At 36.3% G+C, this 18,207-nt stretch overlaps 2 protein-coding genes across 3 annotated transcripts in view; both read left to right on the top strand.

Annotated features, from left to right (window-relative positions):
• LOC110049637 (ubiquitin carboxyl-terminal hydrolase 9X-like) overlaps window positions 1–18,207 on the top strand; it is a 195,556-nt gene that overhangs the window by 112,916 nt on the left and 64,433 nt on the right. For both annotated transcript variants that reach the window (XM_089293533.1, XM_089293532.1), the window contains exons 37-39: window positions 27–133; window positions 653–761; window positions 16,270–16,325. In XM_089293533.1, the coding sequence (XP_089149659.1) occupies window positions 27–133; window positions 653–761; window positions 16,270–16,325 (272 nt within the window). The remainder of the gene's footprint in view (window positions 1–26; window positions 134–652; window positions 762–16,269; window positions 16,326–18,207) is intronic.
• Window positions 16,338–18,205, top strand: LOC149109237 (uncharacterized). Its single transcript, XM_089293534.1, has 3 exons — window positions 16,338–17,071; window positions 17,251–17,511; window positions 17,934–18,205. The coding sequence occupies exons 1-3, from the start codon at window positions 16,800–16,802 to the stop codon at window positions 18,106–18,108; spliced, it is 708 nt and encodes a 235-aa protein (XP_089149660.1). The 5' UTR covers window positions 16,338–16,799; the 3' UTR covers window positions 18,109–18,205.

The following is an 18,207-nucleotide window of genomic DNA, read 5'->3' as shown; positions in this document are numbered from 1 at the left end:
AATTATTTTGTGTTATTTTATGTCAGGTACTGAGTGTTTGTCTAGCTCTTTGTCCAAGTGCCTTGGAAACTCTCACCAAAGACAAGTCTTGGCAGTGTTTCATCATTGACCTCCTTATTTTGTGTCAAAGCAGGTATTTGAGCATGTTCTGTAAATAAATAATCGAATACAGCTTAGAAGCGAAATTCAGGATAAGGTAGATTCAGGATACTAAACTTTAAGTATTCAGATTGTCAATGGTGACACATATAATCAAACAATATTTACACTACTACTGTTTAAGAGTGCTGTACAGAGCGGCATATGGTCCTCAACTGCAAATGATCCCTTGACTGGAAATGTTCCCCAAATTAGACTGCAAATGATCCTGCTGGAAAACAGGGAATGGCATTGAGTTTGCTCCTCAGGTTGGGGTTTCAGTTTTTAACCTAAACAGAAACAAGTCAGCTGACCATTTTCAGACTCCTATGGTTGATCGGTGATAAACGCATAGAGGTGTAGCGCTCTATGAAAACTTCTGGTATAAACAATGTTAGTTCTGAGAATCTTGTGGATGACACTTTTTCTCAATCTTGCCTTGTATAATTATCATTGAAATCCTTTTGATTTTAAAAAGAAAACTAGTAAATGTTCATTGTTTTGTTTTTGTCAGAGCGATCCGCTTCAGCACAGCAGAGCAATTTTTCCTAGTTGCTACAAGATGTTCCCATGGTCACAGGCCACTGATATTTTTCATTACACTTCTTTTTACGGTACTTGTGGTAAGTTAAATTTGCAAGGACGATAATGCCTGATTTGTATTGCTTTTATTTACTACAGGTTTTGGTGAGAAAAAGGATACATTTATACCCAAATGCTCCACATTGCCTCTTCTTCACCCAGAGGTGTACATTGGCACCAGCTAATTAATTTATTGCTGGGTATAACCTTACAATGGACTAGCATCCAATCCAGGGGTGGTGAAAATACTCCTAGTCACTTCATGCTCAATTAGATTTTTTTGGAATGGACCTTTTTAGCAATGTCTCGCAATATGCACAGTTTTTCCTAATTTTTATATAAACAAAAAATGCTAATGAGACATGCCAAATTTCAGTAAGTATGCGAAGTTTCATAAAAATGTGTTGCAAACTCATAAAAGCATAGGACCCTTTAACTGCCAATTTTTACAAAGAAGTGCTTGCCCCTTGCCATACATTTCGTTTTGAAAATTAGCAAGTTTTAGGTCTCATATTTCATGAGTTTGCAACAATCATATTCGTATGAAACATCACATCTGTACAAAATATGGCACGAAAAATTAAGCAATTCTTACGCTTATTTGTTGTTTGAATGAAAAATTTGAAAAAAGTGTGACATTGGTAGAAAGGTCCATTGCCAAATTGTTAGCTTATATCTTTCATGACGTCAAAAAAAGAAACAAATGGTTGTCCTTTTTCAAGTGCAAAGAAGGCACTCTAACAAAAGAACCTGTACGAAAATTTTTGGCCTGACTAAGCAAGACTATGGCCTGATTCGGACCATAATACTATTTTTTGTGGTGAGAATTGAGCAAGACAAACAGATACAAAGCTTTTGTCTCTCTAGTACAACTGGACAAGACGTTTGTCTGGCCTGTTTATTGCCAATAACATGGCTTGAACTAGTGCGATAGAGTACAAACCGAATTTATTCGCTTACGCTAGACATTTGTCAGGCTGTTTAATTCTTGTAATTCTGGCTGAATTAGTTTTACAAGTACGTAACATTTGGACGTGACATTTGTCAGGCCTTGTTATTGGCCATAATCTTGCTGATCGGCGTGACACCTCATACCATAAAAGTGTGCTAAATGCAAAAACTAAAATATGACAATCCTTCTTTTGCATCAAATAATCATTTCAACAAGCTTATTCTCTCCCGCGATGCATTTTTGTTCAGTTTTCAGCTTTCGCTAGAGGCTTCACAGTGTTAACTTTGGGTGCAATGAAAAACTCCAAGATATGTCATGCCACGCCACAAGTCTGCATCTGCTCCTGTGTACCGGACATTGTGCTTCAAATTTCCTGTAATGTGCCCCAAAAAACTCCTTGGCATTTTTGTCTACCTAGTTTCCACTCCAAAAATTATCAGTAAACTGTTTTGGGTGTTGATGCTGGTGAAGACCAGTGAATGGATAAAAACTGTTTGACCATTTCGTGACAATGCAACTTGAAATCTGATCTTTAAGTCCGTTGAGAAAATACGGGAAGTTCAATTTGATTGGTCCACTCTGAAAAAACATATAAAGTTTTGCTCCCATTGACATCAAAAGAAAGGAGTCTCATTGTGTCTTCATGTGCTGTATTTGTGTTGCAAAAAGATCAATTTCTTCGAAATTCTCCTGATTTGCTAGAAACAATATTCTTCAGTGTCTGTAAATAATGTAACTAGCACCTTTATTTCAGTCTTTGGAATGTGTAATGGCAGCGTGTTTGTGCAGAAAGGGTTTTGATGTTCCTCAAGAGATAATTTTTTAAAAAATGAAGGGATTTTTAATGACAGCTCTCGTTTCAATATGCAGCTAGTGTAATTTTACTACCACAAGAAATAGAAGGAGCCAAGGATTCATTGCGGTGGGCATGTAACTTTAGTTATATCACTGTCAGAAATAGATCGGCACACTGAAAATTTTGATTAATATACGATTTGTTGCATGTATAAATGGCTACCAAGTAGAACTCTTAACTTCAATCGGTTCGCACTTGATTACAAAACATGCCACAGAAGGGTAACTATGCAAAGTTCAATGTTACTGATTGGTCATATGTACATGTAGTCATATGTAGAGGGTATTGATTGCTGTTGTATGAAGCAGAACTCTAAATAGCCATTCATATTCAGGGTACTGTATTATCAGGCTGAAGGTTCCATCCGTCACATCCTGTCTCACCCATTAGTGTGACTTTTTTTTGGCCCGAATTTCGCTGGTTTCTTGCTCAGATTTTTGTCCAAATCTCAGGGTGGTACAAATGTCTCGCTCCTTTCTCGTTCATTTGTCGCTCAAGTATTGTCGCTCTGGTCAGGCTGATTATCGTCACATTCTGTCTCGTCCATTAGCATGATTTTTATGGCCAGAATCTTGCCCATGTCTTGCTCAGAATGTTCGTACCGGAATGTGCCAAGATCTTGCAGTATGTGGTAAAAGTGACAGATCAAAGAAGATAAAATTTGACAGGAAAAAAAAATAAAAAATGAACAATAAAAACCAAAATTCATGAAATAGCCAAAAGAGATTTGAAGTGGGGTTCAGCTAGTTATTCATAGTTTTCCCACCAGAACTTCCTAAACTATATTTTCCTCCATATCTCAAAACTATAATTTTGGTGAATAAAGTGCACATCTTGAAACCCTCGCACATGATTTTTGGCAAAGCTTTGGTTAAAAGCCACTGTGAAAGCTATGGATGGATTGAATTATACAACCACCTTTGGTGCATACGAAATATAATCTTTAATCTGGGAGCACTTGTTCAACTCCAAACGCAAAAGATAAGTTTATCTATTCCCAATGGTCGGCCCTCTCATGAAATACCCTGGTCAGCAGAATTACAACCAAACGATTGTTTCAGACCCATCAACTGACTGACTTACTGACCGAGTGAGTGAATTATCTCTTCCCCAACTAACTGCTATAACTTGTTCTAGCTACGTTATGTTAGCTATCTTTCTTTAAAACCAAACACCTTATATTTGAACCACTTACCGAGATATCAACTTCAAACCCTAGGATTCATTAAAGAAAACCATTATGTTTACTTTGGAACTGCTTTAATTTTCAGCCAAGATTCCCTGTAATGATCTTCAGTCTTTGGGCTCACTTAACAGACAGTTGTTTAACCAAAACCCTAGTATAATTATTTCCTGAAAGCTTAAGAATTGTAGATAACACAAATATATACTTACATACATAAACTTAATTAACATGTCAAAAAATACTTAGCTGAGAGGAAACACCTCTCTACTAATTGGGGACACAGATTTGCATATTGATTTCAAGTTCAATTCCAGCTAGAATTGAGCAGGAGAAAGTCATCAACATCGGAGTGTGTTCTTAACACCCTTTTCTTAAACAATCTCTGTCAAAGAATTTTGAGTGCTTGACAAGCAGTTAAACTTGAAGAGATGGCAAAACATCCATTGCCTTTGCTAAAATGATCATAATTCATGAAAGAGTGAAAAAATAAAATTCCTGATGTTTTTTTGTCAGCAAAAAAGGTTGAAATCTCATTGAAAAAAAACTCACCCGAGAATTGTTTTTCTTTTGCGAAGAAGTATTTCAAATTTCGATATTGTCTTATTTTTATACATAATTTCTTTTCTTTTATTACTTGAAAATTTTTATTCTCCTTTATAAATACAAACCATCCCATAGTAGCTCGGAGAATGAAAAAAGCTGCCCACACCAAGATTCTAACTGCCAACCTTCAATCCAACTTCCTATTCCCTGACTGACAAATTACCACTGTGCCACCCTGCAATAATGAATTAATTTTGAATAAAAACAGCCATTAAGAGTGTCCATGAGAAAACCAGGCAGGAGGTGATACAGCTCAAATCACTGATTTTGCTCAAATTTGACATAAATGGTGGTTTGCTGAATGAATGATTGTGGCAACAAGTAGGTCAAAATATTTTATTCCCTTCAATTTATGGGGACCCCAAAAATGGCCATTTGGCACTAATTTATGCATATTTCATTAGCGGTCTTTGGTTTAGTGTTTCTACAACAAGACAAGAGGCTCCAAGTAGACTATACCCATGCGCAGGAGGTTACAACTTGTTTAAAATAGGTACGCAATGCATACATAGTCTGACATGCAATTTGAAAACCTTTGCCATCCAACAACTAGGAATAATACAGGAGAAAAGCTAATTTGAAAAAAGTGCATCAGATCTAAGATATAGATAATAAAGATGCAGAAGAGAAGATAAGTGCTGTAACCCAATGTCTCATCTTTAAAGCAAGGATATCATCAGGCGAATAAGAAAGTGAGCCAAGTCGAAAAAATTATAGATAGAGAATTATTAAAAGATCAGAATTGCGAATTGGATGAAATATCTTTTTTCATAGTAATTCTGGACTAAATTTCTCTAGGCATTTTCTGTTCAAGTGTTAGACTTGTTTATGTTGGTTGTTAGGAACACATTCCAGTACTGGGCCGTTGTATCAAATATCGACTTTGTCTTATTTCTATTGTATTTGTAATTTGATTTTAAAGTATACGTGAAACTTGATAAAATAACAGTACTCATCAGTAGGCACCTGGTGTTTTTGTATGCTGTTTCATGCGGTGTCATATCTTGAAAAATATTACATATATCCTTACACATGTTGCCAAAATCTAGGTTTCAATAATTGAGATGAAATACAAGATGTACAAGACTAACCAAGAAGCAGAAAAACAAAAACAAAAAAAAAGACTTCAACACACAAGCGGAATTTATTCCAGCAAAAGTGTTTAATTAGCTGACATTGTTCCTCACATTCTTCTTGACTCCATAAGATGAAATCTCATAGGAATTCAACCAATTTCAGTTTTTAATGTACAAAAACCTTGTATCACAATAACCTTAAGAGTCCCTGTCCATAAATATGGAAAATAACTCAGCAAGGGTCGAAGATTCGATTTCGCTCATATTTTTATGGTAGATAGGCCAGGGCATGACAAAAACTACTGGGTAGTTTTTTTTGGCAAAATATCCTTTTATTTCAAAGAAACATGCAAATTACCAAATTCCCTTAAAATCGTGATTTGACGCACCATTTTATTAAACAAGTTTGAGAGCCTCGCATACAAAACCACATCACTCTTCCGTCTTTAATCACAATCATTTGCCCAAATAAATTTTTACAGGAATCTGTAGATCATCCTTCTGTGACTCAACCACCAGAAGCTTAATCCATTTGAAGGTTTTGCACATGGTGAAAATTAATTATATTCACGAAGTACTTTTAAGTGAATGAAATACATGTCTTTGAAATTTAATTATTTTGCACCCAAAAAGACAATGCAACATTCCCTACAATCAACCCAGTACACATTTAAACATTGCGCAAAAATATTTGAGTGTTTTAAAGACGGAAGAATGATGTGGTTTTGCATGCAAGGCTCTCAAACTTGTTTAATAAAATGGTGCGTCAAATGATGATTTTAACGGAATTTGGTAATTTGCATGTTTCTTTGAAATAAAAGGATATTTTGCCAAAAACACTACCCAGTAGTTTTTGTCATGCCTGAGCCTATCTACCATAAAAATATGAGCGAAATCGAGTTTTTGAAATTAAGAATTTGTCTGATTTTTACAGGCAGGAACTCTTAAGTATATTACAGCCTTTTTGCATTTTTTAAAAGCTAAAGATTTAAACAGTTGTCTGAAATAACACCAAGAACAGTTTCTCATTGGAACTTGAGAAAGTAAATTTCAAAGTTTAGAGAAATTATGCGAACACAGGTAAAATTTCATCGTCAGTTTTATTTCACCAGCACTTTCAAGTGTTTCATATATTACTTGAAAATTTGTTTTCAACATTTAGTGTTGTGAGAAATGATTTCTTTAATTTTGAGAATGTAGTATTATTTTAAACAGTTGCACAGAAGTTTCAAATACAATGTAAATAATCTCGGTAAAAGGCTTTTGACCACTTGTTACTCAAACTTTTGGTGGATTCCTTTTGAACACCTAAGCTAGTATATATCAAAAACTGAGCGACTTTAATCTGCATTTGATAATGGCAACAAGGTAACACCGAAACATCATGTTATAGCATTTAGTTTTCTTTTAAAATGTTTTCTTTGTAACTGAGTCTCTTGAGAGTTGAGGGACAAAAGAAACTTAAAGTCCTGAAAGCCTCAGAGCCATGCTAGAAAATTGATATATCAAACGTGGCCTATTACCTGCCCCTTTTGTTGAACATGTCCATTTACAAGAACTGGAAGCATTATTTTACTAAGAGATAAAGTATACAGAGCACGTTCTCAGTAAATGATTCTTCGTAATATGTCCTTGAATCTCCAAAACCATAGGAAATATGAGACTTGTCATATTGTCACATGGCAATTGACATAAACAATGGCTTACCTCTCCAGAAACACTTTCTTGTTGTTCTTGCATGCTCACAGGCCAGTTCAGAATCTTTACAACGAACTAATGTACTGATAGTAACTTTCACACTGTATCAAATTGGGGAAAAAGCTCAACATTTGCGAAAATACGGCACCTTGGAGAATCCAATATGGCAGATGTTGCATAGTGGACTGAGCTCCAAAGAGCATGGTAAATGTATGCATGCATAAATTTGCATGGACAAATGTGACACCAAAAATACAGAGAAACGGGGGCATTTTACAACTCATGTGCCATACTTCACAGGAGTAAAAAAGCCATGTGGAAATGAAATCCACGGTCACATTATCAGTCTTAAAGCACATATATTCAATCAAACTAGGCAATTTGATTTCCCTCTGTGGCTCCATCTTAAGTGAGGTGCATATTTTGTAGTGTTGTGAATAACCTTTAATTGATGGAAAATATCTGCAATAGGCAACAACAAATACACATTCTAGCATGGATAGTGAGAGCAATCACTTAAGTTCTCAAAAAAACCATAAAATGTTTGGGGACCTCCATATTTTTTCTGTGCTGGTAAACTGTTTACACTGGATTTTCCAGTGAAAAAAGGACTGAATGCACGTTTTTGGAATATTTTCAGAGCCATATTTTGTGGCATTCTCACGATATCGATATAAATACAATTAAATGCAACATGACCATTTCAAATATTGTTTTTCTCTTTTGGCTGTTTCTCTGTTTTTTTAAAGTTACAATTGAATTGTGCTATCTCCTCATTAGGGAAACAGAAAAAAGGCTTGAGATAACTGGAGTTTGAGATAGCTATCAGGAAATGATTTTCAAGTTTATTTAATAAAAAATAATCAGAGATAGCAAGGTTCTACTTTAGATTTTTTTACTTTGAAGTACAAACCCAAAGATACAGGTAACGTGTGCATCTGGCCAAGTGGTTCATACCACTGGAGCTTATCCCAGTTAAGTTATTTCTATTCTCTCCTAGTTCATCACATGGTTACCCCCCAGCATAATTATCCACACCGATTTATACACCTGGGGGAGTAGAGGCACTGAGAGAATAAAGTGTCTTGCCTAAGCACACAGCACAATGACCCTGGCTAGGAGTCATTGCATTGTGTTCTTTTAAATTTATAGCAAATGGAAAGAAAAATGCTGTCCTCAGGTAGATGGTTTCTTAATATAAGCATATGCAAATGAACATGTGAAAAAATGTTGTTTTTTTCCAACTGTGGAGGAAGACTTAAAGTGCAACTAGCCCCAATTTTTTTCCTTTAGTGAAATCTACTAGTTTTCCCAATTACTTCAGCGAAAAAATTATGTTGATTGATAAAATCCCCATATTTTTAGAGGCATTTAAAGTTATAATTCTTGCAGCCACAACAAAGCATAGTTGGTTCTGGGTTGGGCTTCTAGTGACTTCATCAAAGAACATTGCTGAAAACACTCAAGATGTTTGACCGGGTGCTTCGAGTGCTGTGAAAACATAATATTATTTGGGGTATTTGTGCTTCATATAAACATTTTTAGTGCAGAGTGCACTATTGGGATGTTTATGGGGGTTGCCTGCCGCTAAGGAACTAAGGCGCTATGGCGCTATGGCCCTATGGCGCTAAGGTGTAAACTTTAATGTTTGTTTAATTAATTAATTAATTAGTCTAGAGGCAAGGAAATAATGGGAGTAGGGTGGGAAAGGTACATGTGTACTCTACGTAAAACACATTCCATCGCCGTCGCTTAACTTTGAACATCGCAAAGCTATATATTTGTTTCAGGTAACCCCTTGCTCTCCTTGTGGTACCATTCTCCTTAGAACAAAACTAATTTGCCCTAAACACATGCGTAGATTAGTTAGGGTTTGTGGCTTCTATATTAGGTGAAGGATACATTGCATACGGAATCACGCACAAATGTTGAGTGGTTTTCCTTATGGTAGAGCTCAACATGTAAGACGCATGCGTTCTAGCATTGTTAGTGTTATACACTATCTTTACACGCAGTATTTTATATATCGTGGCATGTGACCAAGGACGGCAGTTATTTTTCAGGTAGCGCCAGTTGTCCCTTTTTATTGCAAAAGTGAAACGTTACTGTGGCTGCGTAGCTTTTAGAGTTACAAACAGGTCGGTTCAACAAATATCATCTGCTGTTTTCAATCTACAATAGTGTGCTTGTCAGAGTTCAAATATATTGCTTCTCCTTAGCGACTTGTTTATTTCTTGCCTTAATTGTGTCTGTAAGAGAGACCAAAAAGTTCTCAAGTTAGTGGCGTTAATACTCCGCAAATTGTGAATTTGTAGCAAAAGAGACCAGGAAAATGCTCAAATATTGCTGCAGACGCCGTGGCACCTAATGAAAGCGCAAATTAATTTAATCAGTCTTTGAGGAGGCTCATTCATATCGGCCAAGTAGCGCTGTTTATCTTCAATACTTTTCGTTGAAAAGCTTCTCAGCCATCAATATCGTTGTGTGTTAATTTTGAATTGTTTTGTTGTTAACAACAAAGGTGGCAACAGAAAAAGAAAGTGGTATTTCGTGACTATCTGATAATTAAATTAGTTCTTGTTCATCGGTAAAAATTTGCATTTTTAGTAAAACATCGTCTCTGTTCTGTTTCTTCACTACATTAGATATTTAACTTTCTTTCATTTATCTCCAAAAAACAAGGACATCTTCCGTATGTTTTGGAGAGAACAGGGGTTTCATATTACATGGCTTTGCGAGGAAAACAAAAGTATCAAGTTACAAAGTTGGCGTGAAGAGCTAAATTGTCACGTTTGCTGCTTCAGCGTATTGTTGAATTTAAAATGAACGAAAATCAACTTAAAGCACCAGTAGTAATTAATTTGTGCGTAATGTTTGGACCTTGAATGAAAATACAACGTTGAAACATACACACTGCAAAGGGGAAAAGCCGTAGCAGACTACCAAGGTAGACACAAACTGGAAGTGAACCGAGTAGGGGTGAGTACTTATGGGACTACTGTACCAGAGCTATCAATTGCACTCTGCACTATCTGAGATTGTCTCACTAGTTTTTTATTGCAATGCACACCTATTTACATGACTTTCAGTACAATACTTTACTAAAAATAATTAAAATGATTTCCGCAGAACATTCGCGCAATAATGGCAAAAATTAAGGTACCAAAAAAACCCTCATGGCATGGTATTATTTTGAATACAGTTAAGAAGAACTTATCAAGACTTTAGCTCTCAAGCCGACCCCACGAGAGAAAATTGAACTTGAAGATATCCATATTTCACTTAAAAAAGATGTTTCGCTTTAGGTAAAAACACAATAACACACACTTTAAGCCTTACGATGTTTGGCATTAAGTTTCTCGAAAATGCATTAGCATTTAATTGCAGGGTCACTTAGAGAAATTAACTTAAGTGTATTGTTTTAGATAGTATTCCAAAATTTACTGTGCTATGAGAAGATTTTTAGTAAACAATTTTTTCATTTATTGCACGAACTTTGAGTGGAATCCATCTTAACAGTACTTTTAATATAACACAACTAACTCACACTCACTCACGCACACACACACTCATGAATCATAGCAAAGCCACACCTATTTGAGCCTGACATGTTCTAAGTTATTCAACTACTTCTAGTATTTATGATGTGAAGTATGTATGAAATAATTCATATTTGAACTGCCGTTGTAGATGAAAGTGAAGAATGATCATTGCAGTAAATTTAAGCAATTGGAAAGAAGAAGCCTGAAAAAAAAAAAATCAGGGCTTCAACGGGATTCGAACCCGTGACCTCCGCGATACCGGTGCGATGCTCTACCAACTGAGCTATGAAGCCACACATTGGGAGCGAGGTCAATTAATTGAGTTCATATCTTCCCGTGAGGAATGAAATAATGTGAAGTATATATGAAATAATTCATATTTGAACTGCGGTTGTAGATGAAAGAGAAGAATGATCATCACAGTAAATTTAAGCAATTGGAAAGAAGAAGCCTGAAAAAAAAAATCAGGGCTTCAACGGGATTCGAACCCGTGACCTCGGCGATACCGGTGCGATGCTCTACCAACTGAGCTATGAAGCCACACATTGGGAGCGAGGTCAATTAATTGAGTTCATATCTTCCCATGAGGAGTGAAATGATGTGAAGTATATATGAAATAATTCATATTTGAACTGCGGTTGTAGATGAAAGAGAAGAATGATCACAGTAAATTTAAGCAATTGGAAAGAAGAAGCCTGAAAAAAATCCAAAGAATCCAACGGGATTCGAACCCGTGACCTCAGCGATACCGGTGCGATGCTCTACCAACTGAGCTATGAAGCCACACATTGGGAGCGAGGACAATTAATTGAGTTCATATCTTCCCGTGAGGAGTGAAATGATGTGAAGTATATATGAAATAATTCATATTTGAACTGCGGTTGTAGATGAAAGAGAAGAATGATCATCACAGTAAATTTAAGCAATTGGAAAGAAGAAGCCTGAAAAAAAAAATCAGGGCTTCAATGTGTGGCTTCATAGCTCAGTTGGTAGAGCATCGCACCGGTATCGCGGAGGTCAAGGGTTCAAATCCCGTTGAAGCCCTGATTTTTTTTTCAGGCTTCTTCTTTCCAATTGCTTAAATTGGAAAATTTGCTGTGATGATCATTCTTCACTTTCATCTACAACCGCAGTTCAAATATGAATTATTTCATATATACTTCACATCATTTCACTCCTCACAGGAAGATATGAACTCAATTAATTGACCTCGCTCCCAATGTGTGGCTTCATAGCTCAGTTGGTAGAGCATCGCACCGGTATCGCGGAGGTCACGGGTTCGAATCCCGTTGAAGCCCTGATTTTTTTTTCAGGCTTCTTCTTTCCAATTGCTTAAATTGGAAAATTTACTGCGATGATCATTCTTCACTTCCTTACTTCTAGTATTTATATTACCCATTTCTTCCCAAACATATCTATTAAATTGTTATTTTTTGTACAGATGTATTTTTCAGTCTCCTACTTTAATTTGAATTTGAATTTTGTGTAATTTTGAATTCGAGGAGAGTATATAGTTCAATATTTTGAACTGAAAGGCTATTTGACATATGGCTCGAAAGCTTCTGAATGGGGAAGAGAAAAAGTTTTTTCAGTACTTCAAGGGTTAAATTAAATTCACACTTCAATTTTTTCACGTTATCAGGAAAGCAAGCCTATTTACAGACAAAAAGGGATCAGTAATAGTCTTTTGATTTCTTTTTAGTTACTTAAAAAAAAACATCTTTTTTGTAGATAGCCAAAACCCCCTCTCCCCCTTTTTCAACATTGAAATACGCTACATCGACACTGTCATGTGGTTACAACATTGAAAAGGGAAGAGGAGGTCGAAATGTGAAAATTGGAGATTGAAAAACTCGCGCCTTCAATAAAACAGGTATTTTTCGGGAAGTACAGTGTCTCTACTGCTTTTGTCCATGATTGTAGATCTAATTCACTTTGCAAGCATTCTATACTGTAAGCATTCTATCACAACCGATTTCCTTGATATCATTATTCCACCTTGTTTATCTAAATTTAGGTTTAACAGACACTTGAAATCTCCGCCTAAAATAATGTTCTCCTCAGAATCTAAATTTTCAGTTTAAAGCAAAGTATGCAATTACTTAAATAATTGGATCAAGTCTTTATCTTTGTTTGGTGCATAAATATTAACAAGTACATATCCTTTATCATCAACTTGAACTTTGGAAATAATCCGGAACTGTACAAAGCACTGCATAATTCGCCTTGTTGTTTATCAGTATTGCAGTACCACATGAATTCGGACTACCATGTGAAAAAAGCATTTGTCCACCCCACTCATGTTGCCATTGGTTTTCTGTTGCTTTATTTGAATGCATTTCTTGTGAAAAAAAATCATGTCTGCATTCTTTCTGTGACACCATGTGAAAATGGTGCGTCTGTTTTTTAAAATTGCTAATTCCACTTACATTCAAAGAAACTATTTTTAAAGCAGCTGATGAGATTTTAACATAAGTAAACAATGAATTCCAAATCTGTAAGCTAAAATTCTCAATAAAAGAGTGAGGGTTGATGAAATTAAGAACAACCATACTAACTTTGTTCCTGATTGTTTTGACTTAAATACAAACAAGAACTTTCTTCGCTTAAAGCTTGATAGTGCGATTGCGAAAAAAAAACAAACTTCCCACTGAAATAAGACTGAGTAATTTACAGCTAAAGAACACACAAAAACAAATAAACACATAATCCACCTCTAAGAATGAAATTAAACTCCATCTAACATTCAGAGCTCCGTCCTTAACTTGTTAGCGGTTGAATGCAATTTGTAAAATTTTGTGCCTGCCAAATTGATATCAAGTCGCAAAAATATTGATTGATATGGAAATAACCCTAACCTCTCCAACAGAGAAATGTAACTGAAGGCATATAGCTTAACCAAACAGAATATTACTCTGGAATGAATATTAACTACTTAATAACCAAGAGTGAGGTCATTACGGGAAAATCTCAAACTGAGACCTTGCCGTATTGACTGAGCGATAACGAGGTCAATACAGTAGGCCGAGGTTTGAGATTTTCCCGTAACAACCGAATGGTCGAGGTTGTTAAGTTGTTTATTATATGGCTCATGAATTAAAGAAAAGAAAAAAATTATTCGAGCAGAAGTCGTCAATTTACATCCGGCAATGTGTGCGTTTACCAATTCATTCATCTTCTCAAACCCAGGGCAAAACTACACAGTCAATGAACTTTACGTATTCCATGAAAAACACACCTTTCTTTACTAGAAAAATGATTGTCACAGCCTCAAAAAGGTATTTTTGAATCGTGGTGCCACAACTCCATGGGGGAGTTTTTCCGACTTTTGTGGTGAAACCTCAACGCATATAGAAAAGACAGAAAGTGCTTCAAAATAGTCCAAACCAACAGTCTTTCGGTGTAAGAAAATACGAATGCTTCAGAATGTACTGCTCAGAATAACTCAATCTCCGCATTCGCTTTGGACAACATATCTTCGTTTTCTTCATTCTGGGATTTATGGATGAACTTTTCAAGCCTTGTGAACGTCTGAAACTACCTGCAGTTATCAGAAACACTGCTACCGACAGAAACCACCCGATTGTTTACGTTTGATGATCCTGGAAGCTGATTTACACTTGCTTGTGTCAAAGCGAGGGAATCTATTTGATAAGAAGTGTTGCGGAGTTCAATATTTCAGTAATTGTTGTGACTAAGATGATAACTTATAAGTTTATTCGTGGTGTTCTGCTCAGGATGCATGACAGATCTGCCAAGTTTCTGGCTGGTAAGTCAAAAACGACTTCTATATAAATTTTGTTAAGGAAAAATCTCTAAACTGTTAGCTACTCGGATTGAATTTTCTTTCTCTTACTGTTTTTAATCGGCTTTCATCATTTCAATGCACTTGAATTTTCAGAGCCGGGCTCTTCCTAATTTGCATAATCCGCAATCAGCCCGTGGGCACTTTGGCTGCATAATGACCGCTCAGATCTCATTCATAGCCAATCAGAACGTGCGTTATGTCGACCACAAGCCAAAGCCATATAATAAACCATTAATAATGATAGAGTTTGTCAGGTTCTGCCTTACTAAAAGATACCTTCATACCATTTCTTTTTTGCTTCCTTTAACTTCGTCATTTGTTTTCGTCAGCGCTTGCTTCTTATAAACATTGCAAGTTACACAAATTTGTATTTTTCGTACCTAGTAATTAAAAATTGTTTGACAAGATCTTGACAAAAGGTTAAGTATGGTATCAGTTAAATGAATATATCTCTCCTTCACTGTTCTTTTGTTTTAAAAGTCTTTTTTAACTTATGCCAATGACATGAGTGTTGCATTTCAGTCAAAAACAAGCACATTTTCCTCTCAGTGCTACAATCTCCATCCGTAACGTTGAATCTAAATGGTTTGTTTTATGTTCCTTATATACTTATCAGTGCTTGATTCAATTTTTTTTTTAATGTAACTGAGATAGATATATTTCTTTGCTCAAAGAACAAAGCAATTGTGTATGCGGAAGGGCCTTTGATAAACTCAGCCACACTGTGTAACCTTGTGCGTGTAGCTTGCATGTGGTTGTATATAAAATCCAAAAATACATACACTGTACAGTGTAGCTAGTTCAGCAGTTTGAAGCCTCACTAACCTTAATCACCTCTTTGTAAGATGTACATGTCGTTGACTATTCACTTACAAAACTCTCTATTTCGAGGACAAAAAACGTGACACGATTAATTTGCCATTATGATTATCTCACCTAGTTTCCATTATTTTGGTCAGGGACTCTGGGGCTCATTTCAATAGAATGGTCAGATGGCTCCCAGCTTATCCCAAATTCATGTCTTATCTACTTTGAGAATGTTGAGCTTTGAGCTAAAAGCTAGAGATATGTAGAGATTGAGGTATCGAAGGAAGAGGAAAGCTCTCTCCTAAGCTTGCTGCACTGCTACTCCCTCCAACAACACATCTACCTTGCATTCTGCAACGATTTTGAATCACGCTATCGCATATATTCTTCTCAGAAGAAAAACATTGGTAGTCCTTTGATGACGTCACAGGCCAACTTGTCCCATTCTTCATTACTCCTAGGTCGTGGCTACAGAAAGGGCAATTTTACAAACAGTGGTGATCAGATAAACAAGGAGATTTATATAAGCAAAAAAAAAAAGATTTGGGCATTAGTTGCACTTTAAAGAATATATTACAAACTCATAACATGACCAGTTCCCAGTTCACTTGAAAGTTCAGTTGTAGAGCACTGGATTGGTATGCAGAAGCATGGGTTTAAATCCCATTCAAACCTGAATTTTTTGGGGTGTTATTTCCACAACTGCTTAAGTTATGTAACTAACTGTGATGATAGTTGTTTCCTTTAAATCTTTATTTTGTACAAGTAGTTCAAAAAGATGAGCTTTCATACACGTGTATGTTCACTTTCACTATCTGCAGGTATATTGGGTTTACTTTTACCATTGTATGAAACTTGTTCATTTAGCAAGGACAGCTGTGTGATGATAAATGCAGTGTATTGAAAATATCACACTAAGATGCAGTATGTGAACTGCAGATGAGCAACATACAGTCATGTAGATCTCTTGTACTTGTTTCCATTGCTAATAATTTAATTATGTTGTCCCTTATGCTTGCAGAACTCCATTAAGGATCATGCAGGTTCCTCATATGAGTACTTCAATTTGTTCTGCAAGTGAGTAAGCACTATTAATGATCATTGACTGAAGTATAACAGTCAAGGCAATTAGCTTTTCAAAGTCCTGGAGCTGAGAGAAAGTAACCACCCAGTCAAAGGGTCAAAATCTGCCATTAAGTTTGTTTGTTGCTTCAGCAGTGTTTTTCAGCAAAGAAAAATCTTAAAGTGCACCTAACACCAAAAATTTTTTTCGCTAAAATAATGAAGCTTATTTTTTGGAGTAATTTGCTGCAAAAATTTTTTGATTTGGTTAAATCCTCGATTTTCTATGCCCCGTCGAAATCGAGCCTCTGATGGTTCGCGACCGCACATGGGGAATCTGGGCAGAGTTAAAGCTGTGACGTCAAATCGAGAACGAACGCTTTAGCTGTCTCAGTCAAGTCTTTTAAATCGCATGAGTGTCGAAGACATTTTCCATCTCAATTCTTTCGCTGGGGGTCCAGAGTCTACAGCTTTCTGTTCTTACGAACAATGTCTTCTACTTCGTCGGATTCCGAAATGAGTTTCCACTCAGAAGACTCTGAAATTTGTTATATCGCTGAAGTAGAAACCGAAGAGAATGATGAGTCGCGCTTGTCAATATCGCAAACTTCAAGCGATGACGACCAAGCTGATTTATATGCTGATGACCCTCTGACCAACGAAGAATGGACAGTCAAATACCAGAAGGAGGTGGATGCTGAAAAAGAACTTGAACGAACTCTGAATGACAGACTCGAAGGCAATATAGAAGTCAACGAATGGTAAGACTGCAGCGCATGGCGTGTGTTTATTTAATATTTTCGCACCTTCTTTGATCTCGCATTAAAATATACTTCTGTACTAACACTCAAGTCCGTTCACTTCCTCGAATTATTTTAACTTCATTCGTTCAATGTACATCAAAATGACGATCCCTTGACACAGTGTTTGTGTTCTTTAGGTGCAAGTGTGGAAATTGTATCGTCGCTTCTCTTCAAAACATCAGCGAATGTTATTGTTGTAGTGAGTTAGAAGGTTGTCAAGAGTCAATGAAGAGTGATCTTGTTCTTGAAGATACTGGCGCTGATGTCACCTTGAAGTGTGTCACTGAACACCCAGGATTTAAACCTGTTTGCCTTCAGAAATGGAGTTTAAGATTAGCAGCGGGCAAATACAAAACAAAAGGGAAGCAAACCTATCGTCAAACTGGCAGCGAAGGAAGGTTAGTCAGCCAGGCTGTATAAAAATGTTTTCGAATACCTCTTTACATGAACGCATGGAATATTTTGTTGACAGTGATTCTTCCAATTTACAAGAAGAGTTGTGAAAACGATCAGTTATAAACAATTCATTGCAAAGTTCCTGAGTAAGAGTGGGGGGTGGGGGTGGGGTGGCGGATAGCTAGAGGCGGGTTATGTCATGGCAAATGTTTGTTAGTCGAGTGTGAATTATGATAAGGTTACAACCGTTTAGTCCTGCATCACTCTTACAAACTTGCTTTAGTATTCCTAAAATAATACTGTTATTTTTTTGTGTTTTCTACTCCTTCTCCTGCCCACCCTACCCCCCCCCCCCCCCACCCCAGTACAATGCCCACTGCTGCACTTTATGTTTAAAAAATTGGTTCCATTAATCTTTTTTCAGTTTCTTACGAAGTGTTTCATATCGAGAATTCTCGAGGCTGGTTTACGGGATGTTGGGGAACAAGAGGATTCCTTTACCTGCTTGTGCTTATGTAGCAATTAGAAAGGAATTTCCAGTTGAAAAGGACGAAAGCTATGCAGGATTTGACCTTAATGAGGAATTTGAAGAAGACTAGAGTGTGCTTGATATTAACTTAATTATTTATTTTGACAAACTGCAACACAAACTGATCTACAGCTGTAAAGTACTGCAAATTGTTTCTATTTAATAAAAT

This window comes from Orbicella faveolata, unplaced genomic scaffold, assembly GCF_042242905.1.
Source record: "Orbicella faveolata isolate gen_17 unplaced genomic scaffold, um_ofav_v1 contig_25, whole genome shotgun sequence".
Taxonomy (NCBI): domain Eukaryota; kingdom Metazoa; phylum Cnidaria; class Anthozoa; order Scleractinia; family Merulinidae; genus Orbicella; species Orbicella faveolata.
Note: the sequence above shows the minus strand (reverse complement) of the source record. Positions and strands in the feature narration are given on the sequence as shown.